Source organism: Delphinus delphis, chromosome 11 (assembly GCF_949987515.2).
Source record: "Delphinus delphis chromosome 11, mDelDel1.2, whole genome shotgun sequence".
NCBI classification, from domain to species: domain Eukaryota; kingdom Metazoa; phylum Chordata; class Mammalia; order Artiodactyla; family Delphinidae; genus Delphinus; species Delphinus delphis.
In genome coordinates this window covers 97,967,937-97,987,595 of record NC_082693.1, presented here as the reverse complement: position 1 = coordinate 97,987,595, position 19,659 = coordinate 97,967,937, and the positions used below count along the sequence as shown (strand labels likewise).

The following is a 19,659-nucleotide window of genomic DNA, read 5'->3' as shown; positions in this document are numbered from 1 at the left end:
TAGTGAAACATTTCACTGTATGTCTTTCAAAACTGGACAGATCTAGTAGACAAAAACAGTAACTTAGAGGAATTGGTAATACAATCAATAAGCTTAAATCCAGATTCTATTTCTAACACTTATTAGCAGTGTGACTCTGAGTAAGTTACTTAAATGCTTTTATGCTTTAATTTTCTCATCAATAATAATGGGGATAATAATAGTACCTATTTCATAGCATTGTTAAGAGGATTAAGTAGGTTAATGTAAACTTTACAAAACAATAAGTGCTCAATAAATGTGAGATATTATTTAAAATAACTATGAAACACTAAAAACTGATCATATGCTTGTCCACAATGGAAACTTCAATAGTTTTTTTAAAGTAGAGATTTTTATACGTCATCTTGATCATAATTTAATGAAATAGAAATAGTGACCAAAAAAATCTTTGTCTACATAAAAATTCAGAAACGTACTTGTAGATAGTTTGGGGATCAAACAAGCAATCAAGAAGAAAGTTACAAAATGTCTTGAAAATGGTGAATACAAAATCTTTGAGATACAGTAAAGCTACATCAAAAGGAAAATACCTTCATTATTAAAGAAGAAAGATGAAATATAAGGGAATTTATTACTTTAAGAAATTAGAACCACCACAAAATAAACAGCAATAACGGAAATTTTTAAAGCTGCAATTAACTAAATAGAAAACTCCAAATAGAAAAGGGAAAAATGAATCTAAAGCTGGTTCTTTTGAAAGACTAATAAAATAGATAAACTCTTTGCAACTCCAATGAAGGGAAGAAAAGTTAGAAGTAATCATGTACAGATCAGGAATGAGAAAATTAAAATAATTTTAAGAGAATCTTACAAGCAAATAATTATATAGTAAAAAAAATTGAAAATCTGTAAGGATGATGTTCAGAAAAATATAAATTGCCAAGATCGACCAGAAAAAAAGTGGAACATTTGAAAAATGAGGCAGTGGCAGGCAGCGGTGTAGTTGGTTGGCCCAGTACCTATCCACAACCTTTTCCTTCCTTGCTTGCCTCTATTGTAGAATCATAAAAAACTAAAGCAACTTGATTTCCCAACTTTCCTTGTAGCTAGTGGTGGCCCTGTGGCAGTTTTGGAGATATAAATGGGAATGTTGGTATTATCTTTTGCATTTTCTTCTTCCTGACTGGAACGCATTCAAGAGGCTTGGAGATGCAGCAGCAGTTTGGCACCAAGAAACAGCAAGCTTGAGTATAAAAACCATTGTATTAAGAAGCTGAAAGTTGATGCCATTGTTGAGGAGCTGCATCACTGTAGACTGCTTTTGTGTGAGAAAAAAAAAAAAACAACACATTTTTTTAAGCCATGGTTAGTTGAATGATCTCTCATTGAAAAAAGACTCCAGGAATATAAAATAGTGCAGCAGCTATGGAAAACAGTGTGGTGGCTACTCAGGAAATTAAAAATAGAATTATTGTATGATCCAGCAATTCTGCTTCTGGGTATATACCCCAAGGAATTGAAAGCAGGGTCTGGAATAATACCTGTACACCCATGTTTATAACAGCATTATTCACAATAGCCAAAAAGTAGAAGCAACCCAAGTGTTCATCAGCAGATGAATGGATAAACAAAATATGGTCTCTACATATAATGGAATATTATTCAGCCTTTAAAAGGGAGGAAATTCTAACACATGCTACAAAATGGATGACTCTTGAAGATGTTAGCTATGTGAAATAAGCTAGTCACAAAAGGACAAATACTGTATGATTCTACTACTTATATGAGGTACCTAGAGTAGTCTCATTCATAGAGACAGAAAAGTAGAATGATGGTTGCCAGGGCCTGGGGGATTAGAATGGGGAGTTGTTTCATGGGTCTAGTTTTAAGTTTTGCAAGGTGAAAAGAGTTCTGGAAATTGGTTGCACAGCAATGAAAATGTGCTTAAACACTATTGAACTGTACACTTTAAAATGATAAAGATGGTAAATTTTATGTATATTTTGCCACAATTAAAAAAGAAAAAGACTGGGACCAGATGGGTTTATATCTCAGTTCTGTCTAATATAATTCTAATGTTACATAAGCCGTTCTAGATCATAGAAAAAGATGGAAACTTCTCAGTTTATTTACTAAAGGTAGTATAACTTTTTAAAATATAAATTTATTATTTATTTATTACTTTTGGCTGCGTTGGGTCTTCATTGCTGCATGTGGGCCTTCTGTAGTTGCGGCGAGCAGGGGCTACTCTTCGCTTTTGTTGCGGTATGTGGGCTTCTCATTGCGGTGGCTTCTCTTGTTGTGGAACATGGACTCTAGGTGCGTAGCTGTGGCGCATGGGCTCAGTAGTTGTGGCTCGCAGGCTCTAGAGTGCACACTCAGTAGTTGTGGCGCATGGGCTTAGTTGCTCCACAGCATATGGGATCTTCCCGGATCAGGGCTTGAACCTGTGTCCCCCGCATTGGTCCGCAGATTCTTAACCACTGCGCCACCAGGGAAGCCCCAGTATAACTTTAATATCAAATATTATAAAGATACTACAAAAAATAAAACTAAAGACTGGCTTCCCTTGTGAGTATAAATATGTAATTTCTAAATTAAATATTACTATAGAGAATTTAGCAATGTAGTAAAAGAAAAATACATCTGCTGAATGGAATTTTTTCTAAGAATACATGGGTATTTCAGTATTAAGTGATCGATCAACATAATCCATTACATTAACAAATTAAAGGCAGGAGAAAAATCATATGATCATACATAAAAAGGCATTTGATAAAGTTCAGCAGCTAGTCCTAATTAAAATTCTAAGTAGAAGAGTAATTGGTGGAAATCACTTCAATAAAATAAAAAATAGCTCTTACCCAAAACTAACAGAAATAATTGCTAAATGGTAAAACATAAAAACTGTTTTAGTTAAAATCAGGAAGTAGAGATATGGGCTATCACTGTTATTATTTAACATGATCTTAGAAGTTATATTAAATATAGTCACAAAATGAAATAATTTGTATAAATTTTTGAAAAGAAGAGAAAAATTGACTCTTTGCTGATAATAAGACTGTAGTTTAAAAACTACTAGATTTAATAAGATAATGGAAGGGCTATATAAATAAACAAAACTGTGTAGTTTTTCTCTATACTATCAAAAAGCATCTAAAAAGGGAATAATAGGAATAGGAATTTCTGCTCACAATAGGAATAAAGATAAGTATAAAGGCACAGTAACTATTAGAAAAATAAATCTTATTGAAGGACAAAACAACTGAAAGGAAAGACATACTATATTCTTGGGTTAGAAGTCCTCCAATTAATATAACTTCAATGCAAGTTCAATTAAAATATTACCAAGAGGGCTTCCCTGGTGGCGCAGTGGTTGAGAATCTGCCTGCCAATGCAGGGGACACGGGTTCTATCCCTGGTCTGGGAGGATCCCACATGCCGCGGAGCAACTAGACCCATGAGCCACAATTTCTGAGCCTGTGCGTCTGGAGCCTGTGCTCCGCAACAAGAGAGGCCGTGATAGTGAGAGGCCCGCGCACCGCGATGAAGAGCGGCCCCCGCTTGCTGCAAGTAGAGAAAGCCCTCGCACAGAAACGAAGACCCAACATAGCCATAAATTAATTAATTAATTAATTTTTTTAAAAAAAGGAGAACAGACCACTCAGAAGTCATAAGGAGAGTGTGCTTCCTTTAAAAAAAAAAAAAAATATATATATATATATATATATATATATATATATATATATATATATTACCAAGAGGGGGGACTTCCCTGGTGGTGCAGTGGTTAAGAATCCGCCTGACAGTGCAGGGGACACAGGATCAATCCCTGGTCTGGGAAAATCCCACATGCTGCAGAGCAACTAAGCCGGTGAGCCACAACTACAGAGCCCACGTGCTACAACTACTGAAGCCCACGCACGTAAAGCCTGTGCTCTGCAACAAGAGAAGCCACAGCAATAAGAAGCCCACACACCGCAACGAAGTGTAGCCCCTGCTTGCCGCAACTAGAGAAAGCCCAGGCATAGCAACGAAGACCCAACGCGGCCAAAAATCAATAAGTAAATAAATAAAAAAAATTTTTAAGTTACCAAGAGGACTTCCCTGGCCTGCCAATGCAGGGGACACCGGTTCGATCCTTGGTCCAGGAGGATCCACATGCCGCGGAGCAGCTAAGCCCGTGCGCCACAACTGCTGAGCCTGCGCTCTAGAGCCCATGCTCCGCAACAAGAGAAGCCACCGCGATGAGAAGCCTGCACACCGCAACAAAGAGTAGCCCCTGCTCGCGCAACTAGAGAAAAGCCCACGCAGCACCAAAGACAAAATGCAGTTAAAAAAAATAAAAGATATATATATATATATATATATATATATATATATAAAACCAAGAATTTTTTATTTGATAAAATGATCCTCTAATTCTTACAAAGGAAGAATTTCCTGAGACTAGTCAAAAAATAGGTATAACAAAAGAGAGTGTGGTAGAACTTGTGGTAGTATTGTATGTTACCAGCATACAGAATACTATGAAAAGCCATTGTAACCAAGCTGAGGTGGTATTGGCATAGGAATGGGCAGATTAATGAAAAAGAATAAGGACTTCAGGAATAGGGCCCAGTATATGTGATAATTTAATATACAACTAAAATGATGTTTTAGTTTGGTGGGAAAAGGTTAGATTATTTAGTAAATGGTATTGGCACATCTAGGGAAAGTAATTTTGTGCCCCATAATACGACATATAAAAATAAATTCCAGATAGATTGAAAATTTGAATTAAAAAATATTTTAAATGAGGATACATTTTTTTTAAAGTTTAAAATGAAGACTATAGGTTCTGCAGTATCAGAGAACTCTATAAATGACTTGAAAAAGACATGATAGAAACATCTGGGCAAAGGATAAGAGTAGTCAGTTCATAGAAGAAATCCATATGGCTAGTAAACATGAAAAAATGCTCAATATAGAATATAGTACTCAGGGGAACACAAATTAAATTAGTGTTACTTCAGACATATCAGTAAGACTTGGGGGAAATGTATATGCTGGTAGAGTTGTAAAGAAACACATACTCATAACGTTATTTATAGAAATGTGAATTGTAGCCTTTGGGAAAGCAGTTGGTACCAGCTAGTATAATAAAAACATGAATACCTTTGACCCATTAAGCTCACTCTGGGGAATCTATTGCATGGAAGTAAAAACACCAATATTTAAGGGTGTACATACAAGTATGTTATTGCGGCACTGTTTGTGTTGGCAAAAACCTGGAAACCAAGTGCATGCCCATCATTACGAGAAGAGTTAAATAATTTTGTTACAGTCACACTGTGGAATAATACACAGCCATTAAAAGACTGAACTCAGAGCTTTATCAGTTGACCTTTGTGAGTAACTGAATGAGAAAAGCAGGAGGCAGAAAAGCATGTTTAATGTGATTCCAAATTTGTAAAACAAGACTGAAAAAAACAACATATATAGGTGAGTATGTATACACGTTTTCATATACGGACTTGGAGTAAAAACACAGAAGAACATATACTAGCAAGTTAATTTGGTTGAGTAATAGGGTGGGTGAAGGGAGAAGGAAATGGATGAGGCAAGACAAGGATGCACTAAAAACAAGGCAACACATATCATATGATCTCATTTATGCCATTTTTGTGCCTTGGGTGGAACATGCACTCCCCATTCCTCATCTTCATGCCCATTTCCTGTTAGGAAGATAGTTAGGTTTTTGAGGATGTTGTATGGCATCTTGGTTACTCCAGATGACTTATGTACTTAATTGCCCAGTATCAGAAGAAGGGCAGGTGGAGTGTGGATGCGGTTATATGTAAAAAGCAGTGAATTATGTCATATGAAAGCACTGTGAAAAGTAAAAGTGTTGTCTGTTATAAAATATTTTTATATTTCCCTTCCTTTTTAGGATTTAATGAAGACACTTCGCAAGGAAGCAGATTTGAAACAAATACAGACTCTAGTACAAGGAACTCATACACGACTCAAATATTCGCAAAGTGAACTAGAAATAATTAAAAAGAAGCACCTTGCTGCTTTTTACCAGGTAACATAGACTTACATAAAATTTGATGGAAATTAGAACCAGGACATAGAATTTCAGGAATTACATTTATAAAGCACCATGTAGTTTTTATACTTTTCCCCATGATTGAGGTATATTATAGTTCTTTAAGTTACTTTATTTTTATGGTTGTTAATGTTGTTATCCAGTTGTACCTGAATTTACCTTATCTCACAGATTCTCTTTTTATTCTGAAAGATACCTATCATGTTTTGGGCTTCACTATATAAAGCTAAAATGGCCATGTTAAAAAGACATTTTTTTCTCTTTTGTAATCAGGAACAATCTCAGCTACAAAGTGAACTGCTAAATATTGAGTCTCAATGTACTATGTTGAGTGAAGGAATCAAACAACGGCAACGAAGAATTGAGGAATTTGAAGGAAAGATACATAAGGTTATGAATGATATATTATTACTAAATGGCATGTGGAATATAGTTCTAGACCAGATACCAAATTTAGGGCTTCTTCAATATGTGCTAAAGCAAAGTTTGATAAATGCTAAGTTCTATTGGTTTGCCAAATTAATTTCCTTGTGTTTTTTTGAGAACCACTATTGCTAATCTCAAGAGAAAATGACTAGTATACATGGTTATTCTCTTCAGCTCTCCAGCCTCTCCTTGTCCATTGTAAAATTTGCAGCCACTTTCTTTCTCTCACTGCCCTTAACACCAAGAAGGAAAGAACTTTGTCATTTGTGTCATCTTTTAAGGTTGTGTATTTACTCAGTAATTTTTTCTTGAACATTTATTATATGCCAGGCACAGTTGCTTGGCTCTGGGGCACCAAAGATATGATCATCTATCCTCTGCTTATAAAGTGACAGACACTTTCTGGTTTAATTCATTCCGCTGTTGCTTATCCCTAATCCTTAAAAAGTTGTTTGTCACACCATCGCTCAATAACTTTCACCCATTGCCTCTGGTTCTGCCTTTTACCACATGATTTGAAACTACACTTATGTTGCCCCTTAATTATCTCTTTTCCAGGTTAAGTACCCCTAATTCCCTAGTTATTTACATTTACTATGGATCTAAGACCAATTCTGGTAACCAGCCTTTGGGTACTCTGTTATTTGTCAATGCCCAGAACAAAAAATAATGTAAAAATACTATCTGACCAGTTCAGAGTACCCTGGAACTCTGCACATAGAACTATAACTTTCCATGGCTTGGATTATCTACTTATGCAATTTATAGCTTACTGTTGTGTCAGTCATATCACTTTCATATTTAATTTATATTAAACTGAAATCTGAAAGTTTTTTAACATGTCCTGTTGTTAAAACAAGTCTCTCTTATCCTATAATAGTACATAAATGCAGGGCTTTAAAAATATTAATGTTAAATGTTATTTTGTTAGATATGGCTCATTCTAGTTGTTCCAGGTGTTTTGAGTCTTAATTCTATGCTTCAGTCCTCTTGGTTTTACACTGCTTAAGACTCAAATATACTCAAATATAAAGAGTATTACTCAAATATAAAGTATTACTCAAATATAAAGAATATTTTATGTATTTATGTAGCATGTTATATTTTGGTGAATGAAATACTTCCGATTTTGTATTAAACACTTCATAGGGGCAAAACACTTAAAAGGCCAGCTATGAGCTTTCTTACTTAGTTTTCAGAATAAGAAATTTGAAAATAGGTAAGCGTAGTTTATGGAGTTAAAGAAAGAGAAAGCACTGACTTTTCAGAGTACAGTGATGCTTGTTGGGATTAGTCTTTGGCCTAATCCAGGAAAATCTTGGTGGGAAAAACGTAGATTTAAGCATTGTCTATGTATTTTCTTAAAATTAATTATTAAACCACTTGGTTTAAAATAATTTAAAAGGTTGAAGATGATATTTTTCAACACTTCTGTGAAGAAATTGGTGTAGAAAATATTCGTGAATATGAGAACAGACATGTTAAACAGCAACAAGAAATTGATCAAAAAAGGTATTTTTATTAAAAGATGTTGGTAAGCAGTTACTCTTATATAAATGTAACTATTATTTCATAATTTAAAGGAATTTGCCAGAGGTAGTCTTCATTTCAGTTTGTCAAGAAATAGCTAGTAATCATTCCTATTTTAATAAAGAGATCTAATTCTTTTATTCCACAATTTTTTAAAGAGAGAAAGCACAAATATACAAAATAAGAGAATGGGGAAATAATTACACAGTGGTTATTAAAATTTATTTAGTTTTCTGTAAATATCCATATATGGATGAAATTGTGTAGCCTTTCTATAAACAAACTACCAGGGAGACAATATGTTAGGTGAAAATATCCCAATTATAGTAGAGAGGAAAAAGGTAAAATACTTACTACTTATAAATAAACTAAGATGTGAAAGCAATATATAAAGAAACCTTCAAACAAGACTGAGAATTATATACAGAAATGTGAATTAAAAGGAAAGGCAAACTAGTTCTTTCATAGGAAGACTCAATGTTGTAAAGAAGTTGATATTCCCTAATTTAATCTATAGTGTACTTTAAGTATCATCTCAATACATGTATGGACAAGATTTTTTTTAACTGGATAAGGTGATTCTAGAGTTCACATTCAGAACTAGTTAAGAAAAATATGAAAAAGGTAATGAGAAAGGACTAGAACTCCCAGATTTTAAAACATAGGATAAAGCTATCTTAATTAAATCTTGAGGTACTGGCTCACAGAGTCCAGAAATATACTCAGATCTATAAGGGAAATTTGATTTAAAATAAAGGTGCATTTCATCAGTGGAGAAAAGATACACTTTTCAGTAACTCAGTTGGAATACATTTGTTAGCATCCTGGAAAAAAACCTGCTTGAATCCCTACATCATTCCTTAGACTCAGATTTAATTCCAGCTGAATCAAATATTTTAATGTAAATAAAATGAAAGCATAAAAATATTACTAGAATAAGTCATAAGAAAATTTAAAAAAATAATCTCAGATTAGGGAAGATCTTTCAGTATGACAGACCCCAGAAGCCATAAAAGAAAAGATTGATAAACTGCAAATGTATAGAAATTTAAAAACAATTTTTGCATGGCAAAAGCATCTTGAAGAAAATGAGAAGACAAATGACAATAAGGGGGAAAATATACATACACATACATGTTTATATGTTCCTTTCCAATTAGTATGCCTTCTATTTTCTTGTCTTATTGCACTAGCAAGGCCCTCCAGTACAGTACTGAATAAAAGTGGTGAGAGTGGACATCCTGCCTTATTCCCAGTCTTAGGGGCAAAGCATTAAGTCTTTAACGTTTAGGTATGATATTAACTTTAAGGTGCCCTTTAGCAGATTGAGGATGTTCCCTTCTGTTTCTAGTTTGCTGAAATTTTTTATCGTGAATGAGTGTTGAATTTTGTCAAATACTTTTTCTGCTATCTTTTGGGATAATTGTATGGTTGGGTTTTATTTTGGGGGGGTAGCTTATTAATATGGTGAATTACACTGATTGATTTTAGAATGTTAAACCAACTTAGCATACCTTGGGTGAAGCCCACTGGGTCATGCTGTAGTATCCTTTTCAAATATTTTGGATTGATTTGCTAAAATTTTGTTAAGGATTTTTGTATCTATATTCATGAGAGTATTGCCCTATAGTTTTCTTTTCTTGCGATGTCTTTGTCACATTTTTGTATCAGGGTAATGCCAGACTCATAAAATGGAGTTTTCTCATGGAGAGTTTTCTCATGGAGAGTTTTTATATTATTTCTTTCCTAAAAGTTTGGTAAATTTTTCAAGTGAAGCCACTTGGGCTACCCACCTTTCTTTATGGGAGATTTTTAAATTACAAAATCAGTTTCCTTATTAGATACAGGGCTATTCAGGATATCTTTTTTCTTGAGTGAGTTTTGGTAGTTTGTGTGTTGGAAGGAATATTTGTGCATTTCATGTGAGTTATCACATTTATTAACAAAGTTATTAATATTTCCTTTTTATTCTTTTCAATTTATGTAGGATCTGTACTGATGTGCCTTCTTTCATTCCTGATATTGCTAGTTTGTCTTGTCTTTTTTCTTCTTGATGTCTAGCTAGAGGTCCTTTGGATCCTTGGATCCTTTCTAAGACCAGCTCTTGGCTTCATTGGTTTTCTCTATGGTTTATCTGTTTCTGTGTTGTTGATTTCTGTTCTTAACTACATTGTTTCCTTCCTTCTACTTATTTTGGGTTTAATTTACTCTTCTTTTTCTTGCTTTTTAAGGTAGAAGCTTGCTTTATTTATTTTACACTTTTCTTCTTTTCATGTAAGCTGTTTATTTCCCTCTAAGTACCGCTTAAGCTGCATCCCACTGCTTCTGGTATGTTTTATTTCATTTTCATTCCATTCAAGGTATTTTCTAATATCCTTTGTGGTTTCTTTCTGTGACCTATGGGGTGTTTAGAAGCGTTATTTAATTTAATAGAAATTGTTGTGGTGGGGGGAGGATTTAGATATGTTTCTGGTACTGATTTTTAATAATTCCATTGTGGTAAGGAATATATTTTGCATTATTTAAATCCTTTTAAATTGATTGATACTTATTTGATAGCATGGCATGTATTGTATCTTAGTAAATGTTCCATGTACACTTGAAATGAATATGCATTGTGCTTTGGGTGGAGTGTTTTCTGAGTGGCGCTTAGGTCAAGTTGATTGGTGTTGCTAGGTCTTCTGTGTACTTACTGATTCTCTGTCTAGTTGGTCTAGCATTTCCTAAGAGAGGAGTGTTGAAATTTCTAAGTACTTTTGGATCTCTCATTCTCTTCTTCCAGTTCTGTCAGTTAAACTTCATGTATTTTAAAACCTTGTGATTAGGTGCATATATATTTGGGATCATTATGTCTTTTTGCTGAATTAATCCCTTTATCTTTATAAAATGCCCCTTTTTATCCCTGTCATATTCCTTGTTCTGTAGTCTGCTTGAACTTCAATATAGTTTCTTGCTAAGGAGTTCTGCCAATCAATCATAAAAATACAACTGGAACTCTGATTGAGATTGCTTTGGATTTATAGATTTATTTGGGGAGATCATCTTCAAAATATTAAGTCCTCTCATCTAAGAACATAGAATATATCTTCATTTATTCTAATCATCTCTATCCTTTATTAAAATTTTAAAGTTTTTTCCATAAAGATCTTGTGTGTTCTTAATTTCTAGATATTTTGTAGTTTTTTTCCTCTTATGACTAGTATCTATTTTTGTGATATTTTCCTAGTTGCCTTCTACTGGTTTAGAAAAATGGTATCAAATTTTAAATTATCTAACATCTGATAACTTTGCTAATGCCTCTTATTACTTACAGTAGCTTATCCATTATGTATCCCAGGTATTAAGTTTGAGGTGCCTGTGACATCCAATTGAAGGTGTAGTAGAGTAGACAGTTGAACATACAAGTTAGGAATTCATGGGAGAGGTCCAGGCTGGAAATATAAATTTGGGGATTGTCAGTATACAGATGGTACTCAAAGTCATGTGACTGGATAAGATCACCAAGGGAATGAATGTAGATAGAAGAGAGAAGAGATCCTAGGCTATGTAAGCAAGTTGAGGAGTTAAGAAGGAACTATTAAAGGAGCAGCCAGTGAGGGGAGACGAAAGCCAAAGTGGTATCCTGGAGCCAAGTGAAGAAGTGTTCCACTCGTACACAGCCTGTGCGTGTGCCTCCTGCAGCAGAAATAAACCCCTGAAGGGTTTGTTCTTAACCACTCGTACAAGCAGCATGGTCAGTGATTAAGAGCAGGGATTCTTTGGCCCTTGCCTGAGTGTGTCATGCCTGGCTCCAGCACTTCCTAAGTGGGTAGCCTTGGGCAAGATACTTACCTCTCTGTGCCTTGGTCTCCCCAACTGTTAAATAGGGATAGTGGTATTACCAACTTCAGAGAGTCATATAACTTAAGTGAGTTAATTCATGTAAAAGCATTTATAACGGTGTCTGGCATATAGTAACCTCTCATTAAATATGACTCTTTGTTTTTATCATTATTGTTGTTGCCTTTGTATTACTAGTATTTAGCACAGTATCTGATACAATTAGTGCTTTAAAATGTTTCTTAAATGAACGATTATATTAGCAGAGGCTATGTGAGGGGGAGTGGGTGGAGAACGTATGAGCTACAGTTGGTATTGAAATTCTTCTTTTTAGAGATACGGCTTTTTTATTGAGTTATAGTTGATGTACAATATTATATGTTATAGGTATATAATATAGTGATTCATAATTTTTAAAGGTTATACTCCATTTGTAGTTTTTATAAAATGTTGGCTATATTCCCTGTGTTATACAATATATCCTTGTAGCTTATTTTATAACTACTAATTTGCACCTCTCAGTCCCCTCCCCCTATATTGCTCCTCCCCCCTTTCCTCTCCCCACTGGTAACTACTAGTTTCTTCTCTATATCTATGAGTCTGCTTCTTTTTTGTTATATTCACTAGTTTGTTGTATTTTTTAGATTCCACATATAAGTGATATTATACACTATTTGTCTTTTTCTGTCTGACTTATTTCACTTAGCATAATACCCTCCAAGTCCATCCATGTTGCTGCAAATGGCAAAATTTTGTTCTGTTTTATGGCTGAGTAATATTCCATTGTATATATAAACCACATCTTCTTTATCCATTCATTTGTTGATGGACACTTCGTTTGCTTCCATATCTTGGCAATTGTAAATAATGCTGCTATGAACACTGGGGTGCATGTATCTTTTCGAATTAGAGTTTTTGTTTTTTCAGATTTATACCCAGAAGTGGAATTGCTGGGTCATATGGTAGTTCTATTTTTAGTTCTCTTTTTGAGAAACCTCCATACTGTCTTCCACCGTGGCTGCACCAGTTTACATTCCCACCAGCAGTGTACGAGGGTTCCCTTTTCTCCACATCCTTGCCAACATTTGCTATTTGTGTTCTTTTTAATGATAGCCGTTCTGACAGGTGTGAGGTGATATCTCATTGTGGGTTTGATTTGCATTGCCCTGTTGATTAGCAGTGTTGCGCATCTTTTCATGTATTTGTTGGCCACCTGCATTTCCTCTTTGGAAAAATGTCTATTCAGATCTTCTGCCAATTTTTTAATCTTGTTGTTTGTTTGATGTTGAGTTGTATGAGCTGTTTGGATGTTTTGGATATTAACCCCTTATCAGCCATATCATTTGCAGATATTTTCTCACATTCAGTAGGTTGTCTTTTCCTTTTGTCAGTGGTTTCCTTTGCTGTGCGAAAGCTTTCAAGTTTAACTAGGTCCCATTTGTTTATTTTTGCTTTTCTTCCCTTTGCTTTAGGAGACAGATCCAAAAAATATTGCTACAATTTATGTCAAAGAGTGTTCTGCCTATGTTTTTCTTTAGGAGTTTTATGGTTTCTGGTCTTACATTTAGGCCTTTAAGCCATTTTGAGTTTATTTTTGTATATAGTGTTAGAGAATGTTCTAATTTCATTCTTTTACATGTAGCTGTCCAGTTTTCCCAGCATCGCTTGTTGAAGAGACTGTCTTTTTGATGCTGGAATTCTTTGTGGGGACTTTAGGAAGCTAGCAAAGTAGGAAAGTACATCAGGAAGGAACATGTTCTTAAATTCCCAAGTTTGGAGTTTGTGAATGAATAGCTATTTGAAAAGACTGATTGGCTAATTAAATAAGAATAAACATATGAATTGTTACTTAAAGAGAAAGATAAGGGAAGGAAACTATAGATTTTAAAGGATTTACGAAACATATTCATATTCAGTGTATGAATCCTGATGCAGTTTTTTTTTAATTAATGAGACCCAGGAAATTTGGCAGTGATAGCATTTTGATATTAAAGATGTTATTATCATTTCTACCTATAGTAGTTTATGGTTATGTATTAAAAATCACTTCACTTTTGGAGATACATGTTAAAATATTTATAGATGAAATTATAAGATGTCTGAAATTTGCTTTAGATAATCCAGTGGTGGGAAGGAGTGATGAGTGGGATTATAGATAAAACAAGATTGACCATGAATTGATACTTTATTAGAGTTGGGTGATAGCTATATGGGAATTCATTATAGTATTCCCTTTATGTTTGTATTTGTTTGAAATTTTCCATAATAAAAACTAAAAAAGAGTTTAAATAATTGAAGGACTCTGTTTACCACTTGTAATGCTTGACTTTATTATACTAGATTAGAATTTGAGAAACAAAATACTCGGCTTAATGTTCAACTTGAATATAGTCGCAATCAGCTGAAGAAAAAACTGAATAAGATTAACACATTAAAAGAAACTATCCAGAAAGGTAGAGAAGACATCGATAACCTAAAGAAGGTAATTAATGATGGGTGGCTGAAGTCATTGAAATGATCACTTTCTTCCATGATTAAACATTTGTTGAGTTCCTGAAAAATTCTAATAGTGATAGAAGGTGGGGGCAGGGTACACATTTGAGAAATACTTGAAGTACAGTCCACACAGCTTCATGAATTATTAGATACTGGGAGGGGTGTGACACGGTGAGTCCTGAATTCTAACTTGGTGGATAGGAGGAGAGATTAAGGAGAGAAAATTCTGGACCTGTGGAGCATGACTTCCCTGTGTGACATCTAAATAGCAATTTCCAGCAGGTAGTTAGAGAGGACGTAGATAACAGAAGTCTAGGCCGGTTTAGGGGAGTAAATTGAATCCGTATGTGAGTGGGTGAGGCTCCAACCAGAGAGGAAGGCAGTGAAGAGCAGTGGGGCGAGGATGGAGTTCTGGAAGGAGAGGCCACATAGGTTATGAAGAGGCCAGAAGGGGTGGTGTTAGGAAAGTAGGAAAGTACATCAGAGAGGGAGGGAGAAGGAAGTGAGGAAAGTTGTCGAAAAGGTAAAGTCTGGAAAATGGCAATTTCAAGAGGTCAGAATCTGGAAAATTGCCAATTAAGAGGTCATGGTAGCAAGGACATTTTCACTGACAGTGGAAACAGAAGTCAGACGGCAGCAAGCTGAGAAATGACTCCGAAGTGAAAGAGAAAGGTAGGTAGTGATTACCCGGAAGTGTAAACAAGGGTGGGTCACGTTCTGTGGTAGAGGTTCAGGCAGCCTACAGGATAGGGGTTTACCTTGGAATGGCTGGTTTTGTTGTATTAATAATAAAATGATCTATTGACCTTATTAATGTGGAAGATGGTAAATCTACAATGTAAATCATCTCCATTCAGGCTGAAGAAAATTGTCTGAAAATTGTGGATGAACTCATGGAGAAACGGCAGCAACTTAAGGACACAGTTGTTACTCAGATTACCAACACTGAGAAAGTCCAAGCTCAAATTGAAGAGGAACGGAAGAAGTTTTTGGCAGTTGATAGGTGATTAAGAAGTTTATCAGAGTTTAAAAGATGTTTACCATCAATTTGAATTTTATTATAGGAAGTCTTATTATTTGAATATACACCCTTGTTGCTTTTGGTCCCACATCACACCTATCAAGCATTGCAGTTTGGGGAAAACCAAGAGAGGTGGTTAGTTGTTTAGAGTGAATAGTTCCTTTTGGTGGGTGAAAAAATGGACCTATATAAAGAGTTCCTTTCCCTAAATCCCCTTGACACCAGTACCTTCCTGTTGGGGAGTCTCCTGCTAGTCTGTCTGTGTGACAAAGCATAGCAGGTGAGGCGCAGAATCTGGAACTACACTGCATGGTTCCATGCCCCAGTTTCGCCGCTTATTTACTGTGCCTTCGTTTTCTCATCAGTAAAATGGGGATAATAATAGTGCCTACCTCATAGAATAGTCGTAAGGATTAAATAAGTGAGTGTTCATATGGTACTTAGAACAGTACCTGTTACACAATAAGCAGGTATGTTTGCCATGATGATGACCAATAACACTTTGAGTCAGCTGGCTTGTTGCACCACAGTGACATCTGCTTTCCTGTGTGACTGACACAAACATAAGTGATCAGATGAAATGAGCTCTGTTTTTGCTCAGCCTCTTGGCATTTCACAATTTCCCACAATGTTCAAAGACCTTTAGTATTTCAAGATACAGCCAGAAAATTCTTTGTCTAAAATTTTTGAGCGGAAATAAGTTCATTTACTCTTGATTTTTTTTTTAAAACTCGTATTTAGTTTAAACAGAACCACATCTCTGTCATCAGACTTTTAAAAACCATATAATTCTTAATTTATTTAATTTCATTTCTGGTCCTTCTTCTGGGTCCTCTTTAAAGTTCCACCTTGTTTCAACTGGTAAAACTCCCAAGCCCTCATTAAGATAGAAGGCATTACATTAGTGGTGGCAGTAAAAAAAGTTGAGACTGTCAGGTGCATAATGACTTAACTGGTAAGACATTTCTCTTGCTAAGAGACTCTTTCTCTTGGTTTGATGTTCTAAAATGTAGAACTTATACTGAAAGAGAAATGCAGCTTGAAAAATTGTACAGCTTTAAAAATAAGGTAAGTGGGGCTTCCCTGGTGGCGCAGTGGTTAAGAATCCGCCTGCCAATGCAGGGGACACGGGTTCTATCCCTGGTCTGGGAAGATCCCACATGCCGCGGAGCAGCTAAACCCGCGTGCCACAACTGCTGAGCCTGTGCTCTAGAGTCCGCGAGCCACAACTACTGAGCCCGCGTGCTGCAACTACTGGGCCTGTGCTCTAGAGCCCGCGAGCCACAACTACTGAGCCCACGTGCCTAGAGCCTGTGCTCCGCAACAAGAGAAGCCACCGCAGTGAGAAGCCTGCGCACTGCCACAAAGAGTAGCCCCTGCTTGCCGCAACTAGAGAAAGCCCGCGTGCAGCGACAAAGACCCAACCCAGCCAAAAATAAAATAATTAATTAATTAAAACAAAAATAAGGTAACTAGGAAAGCACTGTATTGGTGCTAGCCTGATTAAAGTAATAATGTTTATTATTGAAAATCCTCCCTTGGATTAAATAATTATATTCATGGCCTTTATCAGGAGTGTTGAAGTTTAAATTACAAGCATCCATGGGCTAACTCTGCAACTTAACAGCACTCATAAGAAAAAATCTTTTTTTTTTTCATGTACATTTATAACATGTTTTTCTTCCTTGGTGCAACTTTACATAATTAGTAAAATATAATCACTTTTTCATATCTGTGTATTTACAGGGAAGTGGGAAAATGGCAAAAAAAAGTTGTAATCCTTCAAACTTCTCTGGAACAGAAGCGGTTAGAGAAACATAACATGTTGCTTGATTGCAAAGTCCAAGACATTGAAATAATTCTTTTGTTGGGGTCACTGGATGACATCATTGAAGTGGAGGTATTCTAGCAAATGATTTTAAAATATGTGCAGTTGTGTGGAACTTAATGTAAGGCCTTTGGCTGCTTAGTGAAGTTGCATCTATGCAGATTCTTTCTCTTGTTCTGAAGCTCCTTTAAGGGCAGAAAAAACGTCTCTAGGAGGGAAAAAGGGCAGGATGGTCCTCATGCCACAGGGCTGGGCATTTTGTGCAGTTCTATTTCTCTTGCTAATCCATGTCCTTTGAGCCCCACAGGATGGACCAGAGTCTCTTACCTGTGCACAGATGCCCAAGAGGGGTCAGAGACTTGAACCTGTTGGAGTTAGGGGTGCTGGGGAGGCGGTGTGAGCCACAGGCCAGGTGCCAGTGGCCTGCTGGCGTGAGCACTTCTCTGTACTCTGGTAACGTTGTCCGCGGTGTGTGGAGGGGTCTTGCTCTGCACCTTCACTGACAACCTGAGGTGGTTCTCTCTCAGCAGAAACGTGCCTCACTGAGTCTGTCCAGGTGGTGAGAGTGTGGGGGAGGGGAGGCAACAGCAGGCCCCACGGAGCCAGAGGGCGAGACCAGCGTCGGCCAGCGGTGGACGTTTCTCTGTTTGCCTCTTTCCTTTCTTCCTCGTCACGTTTGTATCGCACAGTACTCTTTAGGCTGGCTGGAAGTTTATACACCCTTAGTTCTGTCACTCAGGTTAAGAAAGATATGCCTATACAGTTCAGGAAGAATATCTTACTGTTAGCCAATCCAGAGGATGGTGAAAATAGTTATTTCTTTTACCTCTCAGATTATCTCTGAGTTCTTTAGTGAATCTCTGTGGTCTCCCTTCCACATCCCTCCTCCCCTTTCTGCTCTGCCCGCAGTCAGAAATCCATGCATTTCCATCCAATTTCTACTCTAGAAGAGGCCTTCAGTCCTTTGAGTTCTTCAATTTGAAGTAACTATAAAACAGTTTTTCTCCTGCTAATATTGAACACTTCTCATAGCATAATTCTGGTGTGATATACTCAGACATCCTTTTTCTTGGGAATTCCCTGGCGGTCCAGTGGTTAGGACTCGGTGCTCTCACTGCTGGGCCCCCGGGGTTCGATCCCTGGATGGAGAACTAAGATCCCGCAAGCTGCGCAGCTCGGCCAAAAGTCTTTTTTCTCTATTTTAGCAGAGATCACATCCCAGATAGAAGGTAAGGAAAGGATAAGGAAAGGAGAAGACCCTTTGCTGGCCACAAGTGTCCTGAACCCCACTCAGATGGCTTTAAAGGGGGAAAAGGCAGGTAAAGGGCTAGGGCTGGAATGGAGGCAGTCTCATACGTGACTCGGTCCAGGAATTTGAACACAGTCAAGAACTCTTTCTGGCTCAGTATGTATTGGCTTTATTTTTTCAGATCAGCTTTCCTCGTGGGGCTGCAGCTGTAGCCACCAGCTTTGACCAGAGGGGAAAGACACCTCTCCCCTGCCCCCTCTCAGTTAGAAGAATCCTGGGGAAGAACTCTGGCTCATTCAGGGCCACGTGTCTGCTCTTAAGGGTGCAGAGAGAGGGAAGGGAGGCATCTGTAACAGCAGAAGTGGATGGGAGCAGAAAAACAGTACTCACAATAATATAGAGAGAAATGGAAAGTCTGTTTAAAAGGCAGTGTAATTTTAGAAGAGGTTCGTCATAGAATAGTGCAGAGGAAGAAGCAGCTGTAATGACTGACATCTAGGTAAATGCTGTTGGTTAAGTACTCCTCCTGCTGCTTTGGTCCTATTCTTTCAGTTAGTGTGAACTTTCAGAAGTATTCTCCAACATGCCCATCATGAGTGTGAAATTATTTGTTTATTAGTGTGAATGACTTTCATATTCATAGTGGGCTCTTTCAAAGCAGGTATTAATACCTTAAGCTGGATTAATAGTGAATCATTATCTAAAAAGAAAAAGTGATAGTTCTGCTCCACTTTGTGCGGATCAAGCCACCTGGGACACTGCATTCGCGCGCTAAGCATGGTGCTCTTGGAGAGTAAAGTGTCCACGATAGTGCAAAGGCCCCAACCGCGTCGTGCTGGGAAGAGAAGTCTTGGAGAATATGGTTATCCCTCGAAGAGAAGAAGGTCTGTCATAGAGGACGGCCCCTACTTGTTCTTTTTGGTCCTAAGGGGGATACTAGGGCTGGGGGATTTAGGACAGAGTCAGATTTCTTCTACTAGGGAACACTTCCTACTAGAAAGAGGGAGGGCCTCTAGTGGGGAGTTCCTTGATTAAAATTTTACAAGACATCTAGTAGCAGCCATGTGATAGGGGTGCTATACAAGGTAGTGTATAAAGCCCAAAACAGAAAAGGCATTAGGTATAAATTGTGACTCTCCAGAGGGCTGGACAAGGATCGCCGAATAGAATTAATTGTCTTACAACAGTTGTAAGGAATCATTGTCTTACAACCA

The 19,659-nt window shown here is 36.8% G+C and overlaps 1 protein-coding gene across 1 annotated transcript in view; it reads left to right on the top strand.

The window, feature by feature from the left end:
* SMC1B (structural maintenance of chromosomes 1B) overlaps nt 1-19,659 on the top strand; it is an 85,506-nt gene that overhangs the window by 53,948 nt on the left and 11,899 nt on the right. The window contains exons 13-18 of the mRNA XM_060026004.1: nt 5,915-6,052; nt 6,350-6,466; nt 7,908-8,014; nt 14,192-14,333; nt 15,205-15,350; nt 17,115-17,268. Of these exons, the coding sequence (XP_059881987.1) occupies nt 5,915-6,052; nt 6,350-6,466; nt 7,908-8,014; nt 14,192-14,333; nt 15,205-15,350; nt 17,115-17,268 (804 nt within the window). The remainder of the gene's footprint in view (nt 1-5,914; nt 6,053-6,349; nt 6,467-7,907; nt 8,015-14,191; nt 14,334-15,204; nt 15,351-17,114; nt 17,269-19,659) is intronic.